At 42.5% G+C, this 19,713-nt stretch overlaps 1 protein-coding gene and 1 pseudogene across 9 annotated transcripts in view; both read right to left on the minus strand.

Moving 5' to 3' along the window:
* Positions 1 to 19,352, minus strand: part of KMT2C (lysine methyltransferase 2C) — a 277,698-nt gene extending 258,346 nt beyond the window's left edge. For 5 of the 9 annotated variants that reach the window (XM_087433390.1, XM_087433396.1, XM_087433439.1 and 2 more), the window contains exon 1: positions 18,956 to 19,351. In XM_087433390.1, coding sequence (XP_087289516.1) covers positions 18,956 to 19,116 — 161 coding nt within the window. In that variant the 5' untranslated portion in view covers positions 19,117 to 19,351. Of the gene's footprint in view, positions 1 to 18,021; positions 18,671 to 18,955 lie in introns of those variants that run through there. The other 4 variants (XM_087433406.1, XM_087433446.1, XM_087433401.1 and 1 more) reach the window with 2 other exon arrangements.
* Positions 1,003 to 16,354, minus strand: LOC147918338 (cyclin-dependent kinases regulatory subunit 2 pseudogene; annotated as a pseudogene).
* Positions 19,353 to 19,713: the final 361 nt, after the last annotated feature.

A 19,713-nucleotide genomic window follows, 5' to 3' on the forward strand; every position in this document is an offset into this window, starting at 1 on the left:
TGGGAAAAGTAAACTACAAAATTCTATATATACCATCAGTAATACAATGAAAACAAAATATGCACATGAAAAAAAAGAAAAGGGATCAAAATAATAATGTCTATGTTAGAGTGGTATAAAAAAGGGGTGAATTATTTTTTTCTCCATGTTCCACATTTTCTGTAATAAAAATATAATTTTAAATAAAGTTTAAGTTTTTTTGCAATAACAGATTTGTATAATTAGAAATCCACAGGTTACATAATGATAGCAGAAGAAATTCAGGCTCAAACTCAAAAAGACAACAATGTTCTGACATGTTTTAGTAAGTAGAAGGATAATCTAGTAATATTTCAAAAATTTCAGAAAAGAATTATATCATAATATAATCCCAGTCATGTTAATTTTAGACTAAACAAATTCTATTTTAACCAAAACTCAGATTAATGCCAACCTATCACTATTATCCCAAAGACCTTGAAAGAAAAGGCCTACATTTGACAGTAGCCTCTTAATAACACCAATAAATAAACATTACCATGAACTGGATTAGGATTCAAAAATACTGAGACTGGAAAGTATAATGAGATCTCATAAATAGATATTTGATATGGAATATTGGCAATAAGGAGAGCCTAAAAATAATTTTTTAAAACTTAAAAGGTTCATAAGTTTTTGACCCAGCATCATTTTCCAGTAGCAGCACTGGCAAGCAGCAAAGATCTCAGCACACTTGCTACACCACTGCAATGCTTCCACTGCTCAGCTACTTCTAATGGAACAGTTCTCCCTGCCACAGGAAGAATGAACCAAAAGAATAAAGGGGCTAAAAAAGAAGGGTTAATTGGAGGAGTAAAGGGTCACTAAAGAGGCTAATAAGTGGCCTGACGGTAAAGACAAAGGAAAAATAAAAGCCGAGAAATGAGGCTAGCCACGGAAAGGGAGAATAATTACTGATATAAATTAGTTACTTTGAGGGGAAAAAAAATCTCTCTTTTTTTTTTTTTTGTATAAAACTGCATCTTCTTTATTTTGCATACTTTAATTCCAGAACAAAATAAAACCCACCACAATACACAACATCCAAACCTGATGTCAAATGTGGGAAGGGTTAGGGCCCTTGTATCCTGCCTTAGACAGAAAGACAGGAGAGGAAAAAAAAAACCACTAGACATCAGCAGAGGGAACCAGGTGGGCCAGGGCCACTTGGCGCCGCTGGGGGAGCCATAGGGACACGATACAGAGCACACAACGTCTGCAAGTAGAAACGCCTAATCTACTTCTTCCATGCGAGAGGCATCCTCATCACCCTCAAGGGGAGGGATCTCATCAGGGACAGCAGCACTGGGTTCCTCTGCTGTTACTTCATCTTCATCAATACCTAGGCCTAGTTTGATCATGCGGTAGATGCGATTGGAGTGGGTCTGGGGATCCTCAAGTGAGAAGCCAGAAGAGAGCAGTGCAGTTTCAAATAGCAGCACCACCAGGTCCTTGACAGCCTTGTTGATTTATTCCCAACCTTCATCACTCTTAAAAAAAACCAAACCCAACAAAAATGTAAGAATATCAAAAACTCTGCACTCTTGTTTACTGGGGATACAATGTTGCGAATCCAATGGCACCATCTTCAAGAAGCCTGTAGTCGGGTCTACCATCTCCCTCAGCTGTGTCCTGGCTTACCTGCAAAAACTTGAATCTTAGAGGAAGTTTCTCAGTCTCAATACTGCAACATAAGGTTTGTCACAAGTACCTTCTTATTAACTGTATTTGAAGTACTGAAGTTTGTGAAAATTTACTTAAAAATAAATTTAGGGCAGTTTAAGGTTATCCCTGTAACAACCTCCCTCCCACTCACTCGTCTTTCACCATGCTTTCTTGGGTACAATCCTAATATAAACTCTGAAATGCACATTACCCACAGTCTACTGAAATCTGATAATACTCATAAGGGAGTAGCTTCCCTTGAACTTCATCTGTCAAGTTGTCTACAAGAAGAAAGCACTGATGCTGTGTTTACTTCCTAAACTGTCCCCTTCAAGAACTCAGCTTTGAGGAGAAAAAAGTCTCCATCCCCTTCTGCATCCAAGACAGTTTCCTTCAGAGGGCACTTTATTTTTAGAGGAAAGGTTCTTATTCTGGGGGCTATGAACTCCTAACAAAGCTTTTGGACAAGCTTCAGGAAGTCACTGAACTCTTTCCTTTAAATTATATAAAATCTGTATGTCTATATTCATGTATGCATTCCTCTGTGGCAAGTGAGGATATATCCAAAGGGATCTGTAACCCCAAAAAAGATTAAGAACCACCCAAGATTTACCTGAACTCATTATGATGATCTGACTCAGACCAGGTAGGCAGTTTTCCTCTCTTAATCCTCCTGCTTAATTCCTGCCTATTTAATGCTAATAAAAGTTACAAACTGGGCCAGCCCCGTGGCTTAGTGGTTAAGTGTGCGCGCTCTGCTGCTGGCGGCCCGGGGTTCGGAACCCCGGGCGCGCACCGACGCACCGCTTCTCTGGCCATGCTGAGGCTGCGTCCCACATACAGCAACTAGAAGGTTGTGCAGCTATGACATACAACTATCTACTGGGGCTTTGGGGGGAAAAAATAAATAAATAAAATCTTTAAAAAAAAAAAAACCTTACAAACTGATAAAGTGCTTACTGTATGTCAGACACCATTCTAAGTGCTCTACACACATTAATTGATTTAATTCTCAAAACAATCCCATGAAGTAGGTACTATTATTATCCCACTTAGCAGAGGAAGCAACTGAAGCACCCAGAAGTTAAGTCATTTGCCAAAAGTCACACAGCTGTTCTGTTTAAAAATGTAAAACTTCCCAAAATGAAATATGGCTATTTGCTTGCGTACACATTTCCTACTTCTCTTAGCTAATGTCGTTCTGTTTAACCCTCACCTGAGTCAGATAAAGAATTTAGTGATTTTGTTGTCAAAGACTCTCTGCAGGCTGCCCATTGCACAAATGAATCACTCAACTCGAGAAGGACCTTAAGTGCCACAGTGTTGAAAGAAGAACTTGAAAGACATTGTCCCAGGAGAAAACTTGGTTTGGGATTTTTAAGGTAAGCACCTGATTAGTTAAAATGTAACTAATTTGGATGTAGAAAATCCTGAAGAACCTACAACAAAATACTAAACCTAGTGAGTTTAGCAAGAAAACAGAGTATAAGACCCATATATAAAAACCCATTATACTTCAGGAATTGAAGTCTCTCTCTCTCCCCTAATGCAAAACCGCATTGTTGTAGCCCCCTCGAATAAAGTCTTCCTTATCATCTTAAAAAAAAAAAAAAATTGTATTTCTGTATACTACCAACCATTTATAAATGAAATTAAGAAAACAATTCCATTTACAACAGCATCAAAAAGAATTAAATACTTAAGAATAAATTTAACAAAAAAAGAAAAGCATAAGACCTATACAATGAAAACTGTAAAATATTGCTGAAAGAAGTTAAAAGACCAAAATGAAGAGATACATCATTTCATGTATTGGAAGAGTAAGGTATCAATTCTCTCAAACTTGATCTACAGATTCAATATAATCCCTACAAAAATCCCAACTGATTTTTTGTAGAAACTGGCAAGCTGACCATAAAATTTATATGGAAATACAAAAGACCTATATCAGGCAAAACAATTCTGGAAAAGATCAAAGTTGGTGGAATTATACCACCTGATCTCAAACCTTACAATAAAGCTGTAGTAATCAAGACAGTGTAGTACTAGCATAAGATAGACATGCAGATCAATGGAACAGAAGAAAGTCCAAAAATACAGCAACACATTTATGATCAAGTGATTTTCAACAAAGGAGCCATGACAATTCAATGAGGAAAAGATAGTCTCTTCAACAAATGGTGCTGGAACAATTGTACATCCATATACAAAATAATTAACTTAGACCTTACCTCACACCATACACAAAAATTAACTCAACGTGTATCACTGACCTTAACTGTAAAACCTAATACTACAAAACCTTCTAGAAGTAAACACAGGAGATCTCTGCGATCTTGGGTTAGGCAAAGAGCTCTCAGATATGACTCCAAAAGCACGATCCATAACGGAAAAAAAATGATACATGGGACTTCATCAAAATTAGAAACCTTAGCATTTCAAAAGACACCACTAAAAAAATGAAAAGAATAAGCCAAAAACTGGGAGAAAAAAGCTGCAAATCATATAAGTCATAGAGGATTTGTATCAAAAATACATAAAGAAGGCAAAACTTGGGCCGGCCCCGTGGCTTGGTGGTTAAGTGCGCGCACTCCGATGCTGGCGGCCCGGGTTCGGATCCTGGGCGCGCACCAAGGCACCACTTCTCCGTCCAACCTGAGGCTGAGTCCCACATACAGCAACTAGAGGGATGTGCAGCTATGACATACGACTATCTACTGGGGCTTTGGGGGAAAAAATAAATAAATAAAATCTTTAAAAAAAAAAGAAGGCAAAACTACGGAGACAGTAAAAAAAAAAAAAAGCAGGGGTTATATGGAAGGGAGGGAAGAACAGGAGAAGCAAAGAGGATTTTTAGGGCAATAAAACTACTCTGTATTCTATAATGGTGGTTACATGACATCATACATTTGTCAAAACCCATGTTTTGACGTACAACAAACCCATACAACACCAAGAGTGAACTCTAATGTACACTATGGGCTCTGGGTGATAATTATGTGTCAAGGCAGATTCATCAACTGTAACAAATGTACCACTCTGGTGGGTGAGGTTGATAATGAGGGAAGCTGGGGGCAGGGGGGTGCGGCAACAAAACGTTTGTGAGAAATCTCTATACCTTCCTCTCAGTTTTGCTGTAAACCTAAAACTGCTCTAAAAATGTAAAGTCTAGGGGGCCGGGCCAGGCCAGTGGTGCAGTTGTTAAGTTTGTGCACTCCACTTCAGCACCGGGGGTTCGCAGGTTCGGATCCCAGCCCGGACCTACACACCGCTCATCAAGCCATGCTGTGGAGGCATCCCATATACAAAACAGAGGAAGACGGGCACAGATGTTAGCTCAGCACTGATCTTCCTCACCAAAATTAAACAAACAAATAAATAAAGTCTAATATGTACATACATACATAAACAACTCTTACCACTCAAAAATAAGACAAAAAAAAAAACCAAAATGGGGAAAATATTTGAATTGATACTTCATCAAAGAAGATATAGAAATGGTAAACAAGCATTTTAAAAGATGCTCAACATGATAAATCATTAGGGAAATGCAAATTAAAATCACAATCAGATATCACTATACACCCACTAGAATGGCTAAAATCAAAAAGATACAATTTCAAGAATAAGCAAAGATGTGAATCTTCATACAATTCTAATGAGAATGTAAAATGGTACAGGCACCTTGGAAAAGTTTGGAAGTTTCTCAAAAAGTTAAACATACACTAACCATATAACAAAGCAATTTCTATTCCTAGGTATCTACCCAGATAAATTAAAACATTTGTCCAGGGGCCGGCCCGCTGGCGCAAGCGGTTAAGTGCGCGCGCTCCGCTGCGGCGGCCCGGGGTTCGCTGGTTCGGATCCCGGGCGCGCACCGACGCACTGCTTGGCAAGCCATGCTGTGGTGGCGTCCCATATAAAGTGGAGGAAGATGGGCACAGATGTTAGCCCAGGGCCGTCTTCCTCAGCAAAAAAAAAAAAAAAAAAGAGGAGGATTGGCAGATGTTAGCACAGGGCTGACCTCCTCACCAAAAAAAAAAAAAAAAAAACTTGTCCAAAGAATGTAAGCAAATGTTCATAGCAGCATTATTCATAGTGGACAAAAAACTGGAAACAATTCATATGTCCATCAACTGATCAATCAATAAAGTCCGGTACATCCATACAATGGAATACTAATCATCAACATCAACAAACTGTTGATACATGCAACAACATGGACGGAGCTCAAAGACATTCTTGCAGCAAAGGTCTATGATTTGGTTGTTAGCTAATGGAACCTAGGATAAATAGCAGTTACTGGCAAAAAGACTACCGTCTCCTGATCTTAAAGTGTAATCTCAGGTGTCCAATTTGCCAGTTGGCAGTTAATTTCCTAATCCATAAATTGAAGACACTGGAATAGATGACTGTGAGGTTCTTTCTAGTTCTGGGGTTTGATAATTTGAAAATCAAAGTTAGGCAAGTATTATTTCTTGATGAAAAAGAGTATGGTAAATCAGTTTGGGTTCTCATTCTGGTCCCTGTAACATGACAAATGGGGTATATACTCCCCTCCACACCATCTTTCCCGGTGTTGCCCAGGTGATTTTTCTAACTCATATATAATGTTACTCTTCTGCTTAAAATCTTCAATGGCTCCCTAATGCCTACAGCAAAAATTCAAAATTCCCAATTTATTTTCCCTTCCCCATTTTCTCACATACTGGACTGGAGTTTCTTTATTCTTTTTTTGGCTCTTGAGCATTTTGTTATTTTTTTCAGCTTTATTGAGGTATAACTGACAAATAAAATTGTAAGATATTTAAAGCGTACATCATGATGATTTGATATACATATACATTGTGAAAGGATTCCTCCCATCTAGTTAATACATCCATCACCTCACATTTTTTTTTTTTGGTAAGAACATTTAAGTTCTACTTCTTAGCAAATTTCAATTATGTAATACAGTGTTATTAACTATAGTCACCATGTTTTACATTAGATCCTCAGACCTTATTCATCCTATAGCTGAAAGTTGGACTAGAGTTTCTTAAAAAGCAAAGAACAGAGTCAGACACACCTGGATTCAAATTCTGACTCAATCACTTACCAACTATGTGATCTTCCTGAAACTCAGCTCCTTCATCTGTAAAACAGAAACTAAAGATTCTACTGCACAGGTTGTTAAGTATTAAATGAGATAACTTCTGGTACACACTAGGAGTGCCTAACCCATAAAGGCCATGTACTAGTTCCTCACCTTCGCCATTCTCTTTAGGGAAGTTTGTTTTCATTCTTCAAGACTCAACTTAGATGTTTTGTTTTTTTCAATTCCTCTGTTTTAGTTCTTCCTTCTCTAAGCTTCCTCAGTACTTGGAGCAATCCTCCATTGCAGCATTCATCATTTTGCATTATAGTTTGCACCGAATTGGTAGAAACTGAGGGTAGGGACTGTGTCTTATTTTGGTTTCTCCAGTGTACAGGGCATAGTAGATGCTTAGCAACACCTCCTTGGGTGGTTACTAATGGGTTACAAATGGGCAAAGTAACCCTGATTGAAAATAAAACATATGCTCTAATAACCTACTTTGAAAAAAAAAGATTTTGTCACCTATAATCTCACTAACATTACAGACCAATTTTAATATTTGATTCCTTCCCTCCTTCATGTGGGTGAAAGGAAGAAAGCATGAAGTACAGTAGAGAAAGAATCAAGAGCCCAAGCTCTATGCCTCCTATATTATTTCTACCTCTGGAAAATGTCTGTTATATCTAATAGTATTATTAAACACATCCCCTAAATTAATATGTTGTAGTACAACAGTCCACCAGATGGTCATATACAATTATAGGTAACAAAACATACTCCAAAGTCACATATGAATTTTGAGGCTAAAATAAATGTTACCCTGTGTGGTTTTTTTTAAATGCAACATACAAACTTTATTTAACAAAAGTAACAGGTAAAGTCAAACAGGCACTTATATTAAGAGAAACACTGGGGCCGGCCCTGTGGCTTGGTGGTTAAGTGCGCGCGCTGCAATGCTGGTGGCCCGGGTTCGGATCCCGAGTGCGCATCGAGGCACCACTTCTCCCTCCATCCTGAGGCCGAGTCCCACATACAGCAACTAGAAGGATGTGCAGCTATGACATACAGCTATCTACTGGGGCTTTGGGGGGAAAAAATAAAATAAATAAAATCTTTAAGAGAAACACTGACTAGAAGAAATTTAAACACCTTACAGTAAGTAACCTACTTGCAGTTGCATTTAACTGAGCTCCGCTGCTGTGAAGAATACAGCTCATGCACAGGTACGGATGAACAATTTGTACATTTTTCAAGTATTCAGTGAATACTACTTTATGTACACGTATATATTAAATGTGAAAAAGATTTAATTGACGATGCCCAGATATACTTCATTTTTGCTGATCTTTTGTAAGAGGCCGTCTAAAGAGAAGAATATGTGGTTCTGGCTCATGCATCATGTAATGAACCCAGCCTAGACCCTGCTGGACACCAAGTCTCCTCCACTCTCCTTCAGACATCAGATGGGTTTTGAGTACTTGTTTGGAAAGTTCTCTGGGTAACATTACATGCCGGTACTGGCAGTGCTCGTCAAAGTACTTGTGCGAGCAGTAGATCTGCTGGTGGGCCATCCCGCGGTGGGGCGCGCTGCGGGGTGGGACACGGAGCGCCAACAGTGGGGCAGCGGGCCGCATGTGTGCGTCCAGCCAAGGCAACGGCTCGACTGCTATGAACTGACCGCAGGCCCAACGAGTCCGGTTTACGTGGTGTTTATTAGTGCTCTTCACCAAATATTTCATTTCCAGTTCTCTCTGACCCCTTGAAGTAAGGTGCCCCGACGAGACTTTCCCAGCCAATGAAACGTACACAGAACTGACTCTCCACTTCTGGAGAGTCTTTAGGAGCCAGAGCAGAATCTACCATGCTCTCTTTTTCCTGCCTTGGCAATTGTGGAAGGACAGGGATTGTCTCCCTCGGCCTGGGTGTAGATGTTGTGGAGTAAAGCTCCCAAGCCAGCCCACGATGAACGTGTAGATGAGCAAGAAATAAACCTCTGTTGACTAAAGCCACTAAGAATTAAGGTTGTTTGTTACCCTAGCATATTCTAGATATTCTAACATACACCTAAAAAGGAGTTTAGTATTTCTCTACACCATCCCCATCTCCAGTTTTCAGAATGTTCTGCACAAAGTTAGGACTCAGGGTTTATTAGCAAACTTTTTAAATACAGAATGAATTTTCAATTTTTGTGTGTGAGGAAGATTAGCCCTGAGCTAACAACATCTGTTGCCAATCCTCCTCTTTTTGCTGAGGAAGATTGGCCCTGGGCTAACATCCATGCCCATCTTCCTCTACATTATATGAGATGCTGCCACAGCATGGCTTGACGAGCAGTGCGGCAGTGCGCGCCCGGGATCCGAACCTGCGAACCCCAGGCCACCAAAGTGGAGCGCACACACTTAACCACTACGCCACCGGGCCGCCCCTCAAATATTTTTCAGGAGAAAAAAAAAAGACAGTGCAAAGGTTAGCAGAATAATCAAATATTTTCAATGAAAAAAAATTTAAAAATGAAGTAACTGCACATAAAAAAGGCTAAGGTGTACAGGGTAGTACATTAATGACAGCATGCTATTACTCCCAACGTAAATACTTCTACTATTTTTTCACCCTGCTGAGACCAAAAACTAGGGACTCAGGGTTCAACAGAGCATTGCAAGCAGTCACTACCAATGAACTGGGGCTGGCCCTCAGTATGAAACCTATCTGCCACCCCAAGTGATTCAGTGTCATCCTTCCCACACAAGAAAACCTAGGCCTATGAAGAGAAACCAGTTGCTCAAATTGGCAGAGACCACTGGCTGCTTCTGCAACATCCACTCCTACCCTTAGTAACAACACTACAAATCTATTCTAGGCAGCAATGTACTCAGCTAAAGGATTATATTCCCAGCCTCCTTTGCAGCTACATGTGGCCATACGACTAGGTTCCAGCCAATTACACATAAGCTGAAACATACTCATTAGAAGACTGTTTTCAAGGGAGGGATTGTGCCCTTGGTCTACTACTCCTCCATTCTACTTCACAGAATGCGGATAGAGCTCTAGCAGCCATCATGGAATCTGAGGGTGAAGGCCATATCCTAGAAAGGTCTGAACAGTGAGATAAAAGGAGCCAAGTCCCAGATGATTTTGCAATGCAGAGGCACCACAGCCCCAGAGCCTGCCTTCCAGACTCTGATGGGAGAGAAATAAACACTCCTATTCAAGTCACTATGATCTGGGGGGTTTCTATCACATTAAACCTAATCCAGGCCCAAAAATAGAACCCAGGTATTCTGACACAGAGTCCATGACACTCCAAATATATATGAGATCTCTGTTAATGCCATTTAAATTCCCCAATACTAAAAATCAATCTCTATTTGAAAATACCTTAGCGAAATGAAAGGCAGAGGGTAGGGGGCAGCCTCATTTAACCATCTCAATGAAAGAAGTTAGAAAACAGTAACAATTTTTATCATTTGTATCTCAAATATTTTTTGTTCTTAAGAGTCCTTACTTAACTCACAAAACTGCTTCCATTCTACACTGCTGTGTAACAAACCACCACAAATTCTAACAGATTAAGACAATAACCATTTTACTTATTCATAATTTTGCAACCTATGCTGGGCTCAGCTGGCTGACCTCTGCTAGTCCTACTGGTAGTCACTTTTGTAGCTGCATTCAGCAGGCAGGTTGGCTAGGGCTGAACTCAGCTGGGACACTGGGATAGCTGGGCATCTCTCTTTCCATGTAGTCTCAGAATCCCTCCTTCTCCACAAGGTCTCTCCAGCAGGGTATGACCTAGCTTCTTGCATGGCGACTCAGGGCTCCCAAGCATGCAAAACTGGAAACTTTCCAGGCCTAAAACTTAGGCCCCAAACTAGCACAGTGTCATTTTTGCTGCATTTAACTGGTTGAGGTGAGTCACAAGGCTAGCCAAGATACAAGGGGAGGTGACCATACAATACCATGAATACCAGGAGACATGGTTCATTGGGGGTCACCAATATAATAGACTATCTACTCCTCTTTTAATTACAGTACAGGTTAACACCTTGATGTATGACCTCTAGCATGCTATAGTCTCTCTGGGGCTGAGCTGTCCGCAGAATGAGGGATTAGACTAAATTTCTCGGAATTCTCATCCTGTTTTAATATTCTATCACTCTATAAGTACATAAGTCCAATATGAAAAAAACTTGGCCATACTAACCAATGCTTCAACCCTGGCAGAACAATTCAATGATGTGAGCTTTAAGGTAAGGAACATAGTTATTCTTTAAGATACTTCATATTGTTAGTTTATATGCAATTGGGTGCTTACTCCAAACATGTGGTACATGTCATTAGGGCCCCAAAGATCAGGAAATGGAGGACCTTTTTTTGCTGGGCTCCACTAAAAGATGGAATTAAGAACAAAACCACACACACTTCACTATGACCATCAACTATGCTGCTTCTAATGTAAATGGATTACACTGAGGCATAAAGACTAAAAGTGACAGCATAAAAGACATAAGAAATTATTTTAAAATCACCTAATAATAAGTCTCATTTAGGGAGACCTACTAATAAAACTGTGGTCAGCAGAGTTGTAATATAAAAAGATCACTATGACAATATTCACAAGTTTGGGTAATGAAATTTTTTTAAATGATTTTATAATAACATTACTACATATACAGCTTCTAGGGAATTGCTTTGGTTGTTTTTCATGTGTTACTCATAACAAGAAACATTCTATAGAGATTTCTGATGACCTAGCTTTTTTATCTTTCTTCTTTTTCTGTTTATTAGGAACATCTTTACAGAAAAGAAATCTTCATCACTCTCTCCCCCCCAATAACTACTACATTATTTTATACCATGGCATTTTTAGAGTGAGTCTGGCATCTCATTACATGTCTGTCACTAACAAGTTCTACAATATCAGGCAAATGCTTGATTGACAATAACTGATGACAGCGGCAATAACAATAATAGCAAATTCTTATAATAGCACTTAGTTTGTGCCAGACAATGTTTTAAATTCTACACATATATAAATTCACAACAATCCTAAACTAGGTGTGCTATTATGCCCACTTTGCAGACAAGGCAACAAGGCACAAAAAAATTAAGCAATTTCCAAGTTTAAACAGTTAATAAGTAGTAGAATCTGGATTTGAATTCAGGTAATCTCGACTCCAGAATCTGTGATGTCCCCAGAAATTGGTTTTCTCATTTGTAAAACAAGATTATGGTTTCAAATTATTGGCTTTTTAAAACTTGCATAGATGTACATCTGAAAGTACATACTCCCCAGATGTATTCTTTTGTTTTTTGTGAGGAAGACCAGCCCTGAGCTAATATCTGATGCCAATCCTCCTCTTTTTGCTGAGGAAGACTGGCCCTGGGCTAACATCCGTGCCCATCTTCCTCTACTTTATATGGGACGCCGCCACAGCATGGCTCGACAAGCAGTGCATTGGTGCGCGCCGGGATCCGAACCGGCAAACCCCGGGCCGCCGCAGCAGAGCGCGCACACTTAACCGCTTGCGCCGCCAGGCCAGCCCCAGAAGTATTCTTCATTATGCATCCTTCCAAATCATTTTCCATGCACAAAATACACACATTGTCTGGGTTTGCATGCTTTTTACAAAAGAGAGTTAGTACTAAACTTACTGCTTTGCAACTCTTGGAAAATTTTTCCTCAAGTCAATAAATGCATCAGAGGCATTCTCCCACTTGGGTACCCACTGGTCTACCTCTCTGTCCTGATAAAACTATATGGTTGTCCACTGATGGATACTTTGCTGTTGCCAATTTTTCTCTACTAGTTTTCTACTTTTCTCTGCTGCCGTGAGCATCTTTTCACGTATATACTTGCCCATTTGTACTGGGAATATATTCTGATTTCACTTGTTATTTTGATGGGCTTTCTTGGTCTCTTTTTCCCCCATTCCCTAAGGGTAAGTAAGCATCCTAACCCTTGCACTATTTTCCACACACTCTCCATATTCTCAGTGATTTCAGGTAAATCACATCTTTAATCACATATCCTAATCTAGCTCCTAAACCCCAATCCTACACCCCCAAACACTCCCAGACATTTCTATCTTCTAGACATCTATGCCAGAAACTCCAAAATTCCTCCTCTGCACTGACTGAAATCTCTCTTCCTTTCCATCCACACCACCAAAGCTCCCCTCTGCCTTGATCACCTCTGACCTCCACTATTGCAAAAGCCTATTATCTCTGCCTCCAGGTAACTCCTCCCTTTATATTATTACCAGGGTGGTTTTCCTAAAATAGCCACCATCAAGTCCCCTATTTTCAACTGTATAAAATGCTACACAGAATACAAATTCAGGAATTCAATAACATTCCTGTCCTCAGGAAAACTGCAAATATCTCCTTTTAAAACTTTATTTTTAATTTAAAAAATAAAATAACCTGGGCATAAAGCAGAAGTTGAAGACCTGCAGCCCACTGGTGTCCAAAGATTAAACCTAGCCCACAATGTGTAGTCCCAAATAGATCTTAATTGATTGAAAATACTTAAAAATCCAGAGATTTCACATAAAAATCCAAGTCCGTAGCCTCCGTTGAAAAACCAGAGTATCTGGAAACAACATCTCACAGTGTCACAGGGGAACCATCAGCCACAACTGTCTATCAGTTGCACCTAAGCAAAGCAGAAGGACGCCTAGGAATCTCCAGGCTGTTTTTACTCACCATTTTCTCCCAATCCAAGGCCTTAGGTGTTAGCTGTCATTCAAGATCTTATAAGCTGCTGTAACTCATTTAAATTATCTACCTGGTTCCTGTAAACAGTTTATAACCTCTGGACTATAAAGCCAAAACTCATTAGCCTAGCATTCAAGGACCATCACAGCTTGGCCCCAACCCACACATTAAGCCTCTGTTTTAGTCACACTCCACCAAGAAAACACCTTTTACACTTCTCTCCTCAATAATTTTATTCATATTGCTACCTCAGAACACTCTTTCACTTTCTTCTCACTCTACTTGGCCAAATCCTATCGATCCTTCAAGGTTTAATTCAAGTACTACTTCCTCCAAACCTCTGTGGACCCCTCTTGGCCACAGCGAACCTTCTCCCAGAGTTGACTGTCCACTCCAGCATATATTTAGCACTTACATGCTCTTGGAATAACACGTGCCAAATGAAAGATCTAAAAAATTACAGAACAGTATATTTCTCAGACTTCTTAAACAGTTTCCGCGTTTGTGCATCATATGTGGTTACTGGTATCACAAAATTAACAGCAGAAGTAAAGTCAAACAATTTCCCTATCTTTTACAGGAGGCTTTTTCTAGAGAAAGTGCAAAAAGAGCTGTGTCATTCCTGCTTCTCTTAACTTGTGTGTGTTTTTTTTTTTTTGTGAGGAAGATCAGCCCTGAGCTAACATCCACGCCAATCCTCCTCTTTTTGCTGAAGAAGACCGGCCCTGAGCCAACATCTATTGCCAATCCTCCTCCTTTTTCTTCCCCAAAGCTCCAGTAGATAGCTGTACGTCACAGCTGCACATCCTTCCAGCTGCCGTATGTGGGACTCAGCCTCAGCATGGCCAGAGAATCGGTGTGTCAGTGCGCGCCCGGGATCCGAACCCGGGCCGCCAGCAGCGGAGCGCTCGCACCCAACCGCTAAGCCAAGTTAAGGACCGGCCCCTTAACTTGTGTTCTTAAATCCTTTAAATTCTGCAAATAGAGAGAATGACACTTCCAATTACAAATTCAAGATTGGTCTTTCTACTAAATGTTCACACTAACCACAAGCATACATTTATACGGAGACCATCACAAAAAAAAAGAAGAAACCATTCTTATTTCACTCCATAACTTTTGCAACTTATGTTGCCAAGAACTTCTGAAAATAGCTACTGCAGCACAAATATGATACAGAAAATTTTAAAAGAGACGAGGAAGGGATTAATCAGCTTGTTAAAATTAAAAGATGAACCAAAATAAAGAAAAAAAGGGAAACACATACACACACACAATGACTGTAAAGTTTATTCTATAGCAACTAAAACTTATCTTCAGTCCAAACGTCTCATAGATTAAAAACTACGTCAAATCATATGAAGGGTAACACACACCTCCCCACCAGGCAAGAGCACAGAGAGAGCATCTAATGTTCTCTATAACTCAAAACTGACCACTTGCGTTTTGGCAGGTCAGTGAGGTTTTATGGAAGCCCCTCCGTCATAACTGTAAGTGGCTAAAGGATACACAACTGGACAATCACTATCTGCCCAGGGGTAATCTGATACAGGCCTAAGGAATAATGTGCAGTTTTGCAAAAAGGCTGGAGGAGAGGGGGAGGAGGTCAAGCAGCATGCCTAGCCACCCTGCAAGCTGACTACAGGTCTGGCATGGTAGAACTAACTGAGCTAACATAAAAATATATTAAATCACTATTTTCATAATATGAAAATAAACTGATGCTTTTAAATTTACATGGAAACCCATGTTCATCAAGTTTACATATTAGTAACCAAAACACTGAATATAAAATTGTACATAAGACTAAAAACATCACATTCTCAAAGCCTAGAAATTTCATGAATAAAACCAACATGACAGCAGCTAACTACAATGAGATCAGATTAGAGAACCACCACCTAACAGATTAGAGAGGCTGCCATTCCTGGACCAGCTTTTCAAGTAAATTAAAACATTTCAGTGCCCATTAAGTGCCCAAGACCAGTAACTACAGAAAATTTCCATTTATCTAATTTCTTGAAAAATAAGAAAAACAATTACTATCATAAAAATTACAAATTTGCATTATCTCAAAAAGCATGAATAATAATAATATCTCATCTGTAAACTGTTTTCCAAAACTGCATATATTATAATGCAATACAGTTTTTTAATCACTTACTTCAAGCTCACAGCTATGAAAATGAGAAATTCTGTTGGTGGAGGGGCCTTACAAAAATAGAAAAGCAACAGTCACCCGCAGCATAGCCATTTTTTGGTGATCCCTTGTATGACATCACTGGTTGTGCCTGATTTTTCTACAACAATAATGCTCAAGGTGGCTTTCTAGTAACACTAATTGCCCTCTGAAAAGAAAGTGGTTCAGAACATAAAGAGCTTATTCAAAAAGGGTGAAGGACAGTGCCTCAGAAATCTTATCCCCACCACCCACCGCTTCTGCACCACCTCCATCCCACCCTTAACATCAACTTTGTTGACTTGGTAAGAAATACAGTAGAATGTTTCCTTGGCTTCCCAACTTAGGAATATGAATATATATTCTAAGAAAGAAAAAATAAAATCAAAGCTTCAAGAAGAGGTTCCTTAACATCAATAGTAAAATAACTAGACATCTAGTACATGCCTACTCCAAGACAGAAGCTTCTTCACCAATGGGAAGACCTGTACCTCCCATAAAGATGATGACCTGCTCCAAATAATTAGACAGTCCTACTGTTAAGGAGAACTGTTAGACAAATGTAAATTTTACTGTTCCACTCCACATTCGTACAACAGGAAATCCCTATTTATATACCTGCTTTTCAAACTCTACCTCTAAGATTAACAGCTTCAGTTCAAAATTCTTGATCTTAGGTAGGAAACATAATTTTAAAATAATAATAGTTAATGTAAAACCAGTAACTACATAACCTATGCTTTTTAAATATGCTAAAATGTAAAAATTATCTAAATAACACTATAAAACAAGAAAATGCTTATTTACCTAATTATTAAAAATTTAAAAATTCAAACCAAGTGTAATTAGCAGTGCATGGTTACCTTTTTTTTTTTTAACCCAAAGACAAATATACAAATCCACTTTTAAAAAATAGTTTCATAAGGCATCTTCCCTAGGGTAAAACAACCCACTTAGTGACCATCTAAATGACAATGACAATTTAAAAACTTTTATCTCCACTGCACTTCACAAAGAATATTAATTTTCATTTCTTAGATAACTATTTGCAACTCCACATAATTTTAGCATTTACAAACCTAATTTACATTTGTTACACATCAGTTTCACTTTCAGGGTCTACACTACCCAACTAACTAAGGGGTCTTTTCTGCATGTATCCTAATATTGTGTACAGATACACAACTGAAAACCCTTCTCTTTGCTTTCCATTTGACATATTAGTTTCCATTTACATGTTTCTAAAACAATTGGAGATTCCATTCCCTTCAAAATATACACATGATTTTAAAGAATTCACTAAACAGTTTGGAACGATCTAAGTCACCACTAGACTTAATTTCCTATAAGGAATGCTGTACCAGTTTTCAAATCTAAAAGAGAAAACACTCAAGATTTAGAATTGTTCTAAACATTTTCCAAAGTGTTAATGTTTTTATACCGTTAGATTACCGTCATTCTGCAGAAACTTTTTACTTTCTGCAAGGGCTACCTTCTTCTTCATTCATAATATGATAAACATTAAAATAATAAAGTGGTATTACCCTAAATCAGCCCTTCTTCCGGTGCACCCCGGAGTTGCACTAATACAAATGAGCTCATTTCAATCTCAGGGGAAGTGGGGGGGGGGGGTGAGGGGCGTTGACAACATAGCTAGGTCTACTCTTTCTAGAGTAGGAATTTAAAATATGATAATCTCAAATCAACGTTCAGAAAAAAACAAGAAATGCTTTCCAAATAGTGAAAATGGGAAGCAACCAAGTTAAAACCCTAATGTGGCTTAATATGTGTCGCTTTAAAGAATACAAAAAAGTGGCAAAAAAGTTTAAAGTTGCTTAAAACTCCACCTTCCTTCTCCCAATTTCAGTTAATACAGAAATAATAATGGCATTTTACACCAGACGTTACACTACAACGCAAGGGGCCTAATAGACCCTAACTCTGTCTCACAAAGGAGCTAATGTAATAATGTTTACATCCTGTACTTGTTTCCCTCACTGTTTGTCACAGCTAGGTAAGAGCTGGCAATAAAACATGGAGGCAAGTTGAAGGCCTGAATCATTTTCATAGCAAAAGGACCGCAAAGCAGGAGAGACTACATGCAGCCAAGGGTTTCGCGGGGTTCCCACACCCCGCTCTCTCTGCCTCGGTTAACACCACATTTTTACTATATATCACCAAACGCAACAACATCATTACTAAATGAGCGCACCCCAACAACAACAAACACACCCGGACTGTCCATAAATTGGCTGCTTTCCTCCGCGTGCGCCGCACCGTTCCACTACCGACAGCTCAACGAGACGAGCACATAATGAAATGAGTAAGCAATCCACGCCATTCTACAACTTGGCGAGACACTCACAGGTCCTCCACAGCACCGTCGGGAGCCGCAGGAGCCGGGCGACTCACTGACACCGCCGCGGGCTTCTTCATCTCCAGGCAAAGTCGCCGCATAACCATTTTGTAGGAGGACGGCTCTAGTCATCGAGCGACCTCGGCACACCGCCCTAATGTGTGCTCGGACGCAAACGAAACCTCCTCCTGCCGCAGCCACGGCGCGGGTGGCCGCTTCCACGCCGGCTCGGGCCGCTCCCGCCTGCACTCGCCCCGGGCCAACGTGCTCTCACGGCCGGCCTGCGCCTCCCAAACTTCCCGCCCTCCCACCCCCGGCGGCGCGGTGCCCCGGAGGTGGGCTTCTGGGTGCGGGGCAGTGCGGCCCGGGGTGGGGGGAGGAGAAGTCCAACGACTTCCTAATGTCCCCTTCAGGGATGAAGGGGAGGTCGGGCAGCAGGAAAAGTTACCGGAGCCACTCGCCGACAAAGAGGACCGGCGCTCGCTCCGCCGGGTCCCCCCGCCCCCGGCCGGAGCCCCCCCGGCCGCCGCGTTTGACAGCTCGGCGAGGGTCCCGCGCCCGGGACTCCCTGGCTGTGCTGCGGGCTGGCTTTTTAAAGACCCAGCCAGGCGCAGGGCTCGACGAGAAATCGCTCCGAACACAGAGGCCCCGGCGCCGGGGCCCAACTTAAAAGTAAAGTGTGGCGGCGGCGCGGCCGTCGAGCGGCGGGCGGAGTGCGGGGCGGGCGGAGTGCGGGGCGGGCGGCGCGGGGCCGGGGCCGGGGCCGGGGCCGGGGCCGGGGCGGGCGGGCGCCGGGCCGGAGACGCGCGGCGGCGGCCCCACCCCACCGCGGGGGCGGCCGGGGGCGCGCGGGGCCGGGGGCGGCGGCGGCGGGCGCGCCGGTGACAGCTCCGGGCCGGCGCCGCGGCTGGCTCCCGGCCTGGCTCGCTCACACTCAACTTACTTCTTTCTGGCTCTCTGGAAAGGGGAAGCGCCATCTTTGCGAGGCCGGCCCCGAGGTCTTTTGTCTGCGGCTGCGGGGCTCGGGGCCGGGGCTCCGGGCTCCTCGGGGGGTGGTGGCGGCGGGTGCGGCTGCTCCGCGCTCTTGTCCTCCTCCGACGACATCCTAGTCACCAGGAAAGACACATGGATCCCGGTCCTCCTCCGGGGGGGCTCCTCCCGCCGCCGCCGCCGCCGCGGCCGCCGCCGCCGCTGCTGCTCGGGTTCCTCCTCCCCGGCTCAGCCTCTCGCATTTCCCGCAGCCCCGGGAGCAGCAGCAGGTACCGGGAGAGGCGGCAACATGGAGCGAGCAGGACACGCACTCACACACATAGGCGCGGGCGCGCGCACCTCGGCGCGCAGGGGCCGGGCGGGGGGCGGCGGGCGGGGCGCGCGGAGGGAGGGGCCGGCCGGCCGGGGCGGGGAGGTGCGGGCGGCGGCGGGCGGGGCGCGGGCGGGGGCCGGGCGCGGTGCGGGCCGCGCCGGGCGGTGCGGGCGGGGAGGGCGGGTCCTGAGGGGCGGCGGGCGCCGGCCCGCGTCCCCGTGCGCCCCTCCCCCGCCCGCCCGGCCGCCCGCGGCGGGGAAGAGAAAAGGGCCGCGGCGCGGGGAGCGCAGGGCCCGCGGGGCCGGCGCGGGGCGGACGGACGGACGGGCGGGCGGGGGTCGCGTCTCCGCCGGCTGCCCTCCCCAGCGCGGGCCGCGTCAGGCGGGGCGGCGGCGGCG

This window comes from Ceratotherium simum, chromosome 1, assembly GCF_057802395.1.
Source record: "Ceratotherium simum simum isolate JZ-2026a chromosome 1, ASM5780239v1, whole genome shotgun sequence".
NCBI classification, from domain to species: domain Eukaryota; kingdom Metazoa; phylum Chordata; class Mammalia; order Perissodactyla; family Rhinocerotidae; genus Ceratotherium; species Ceratotherium simum.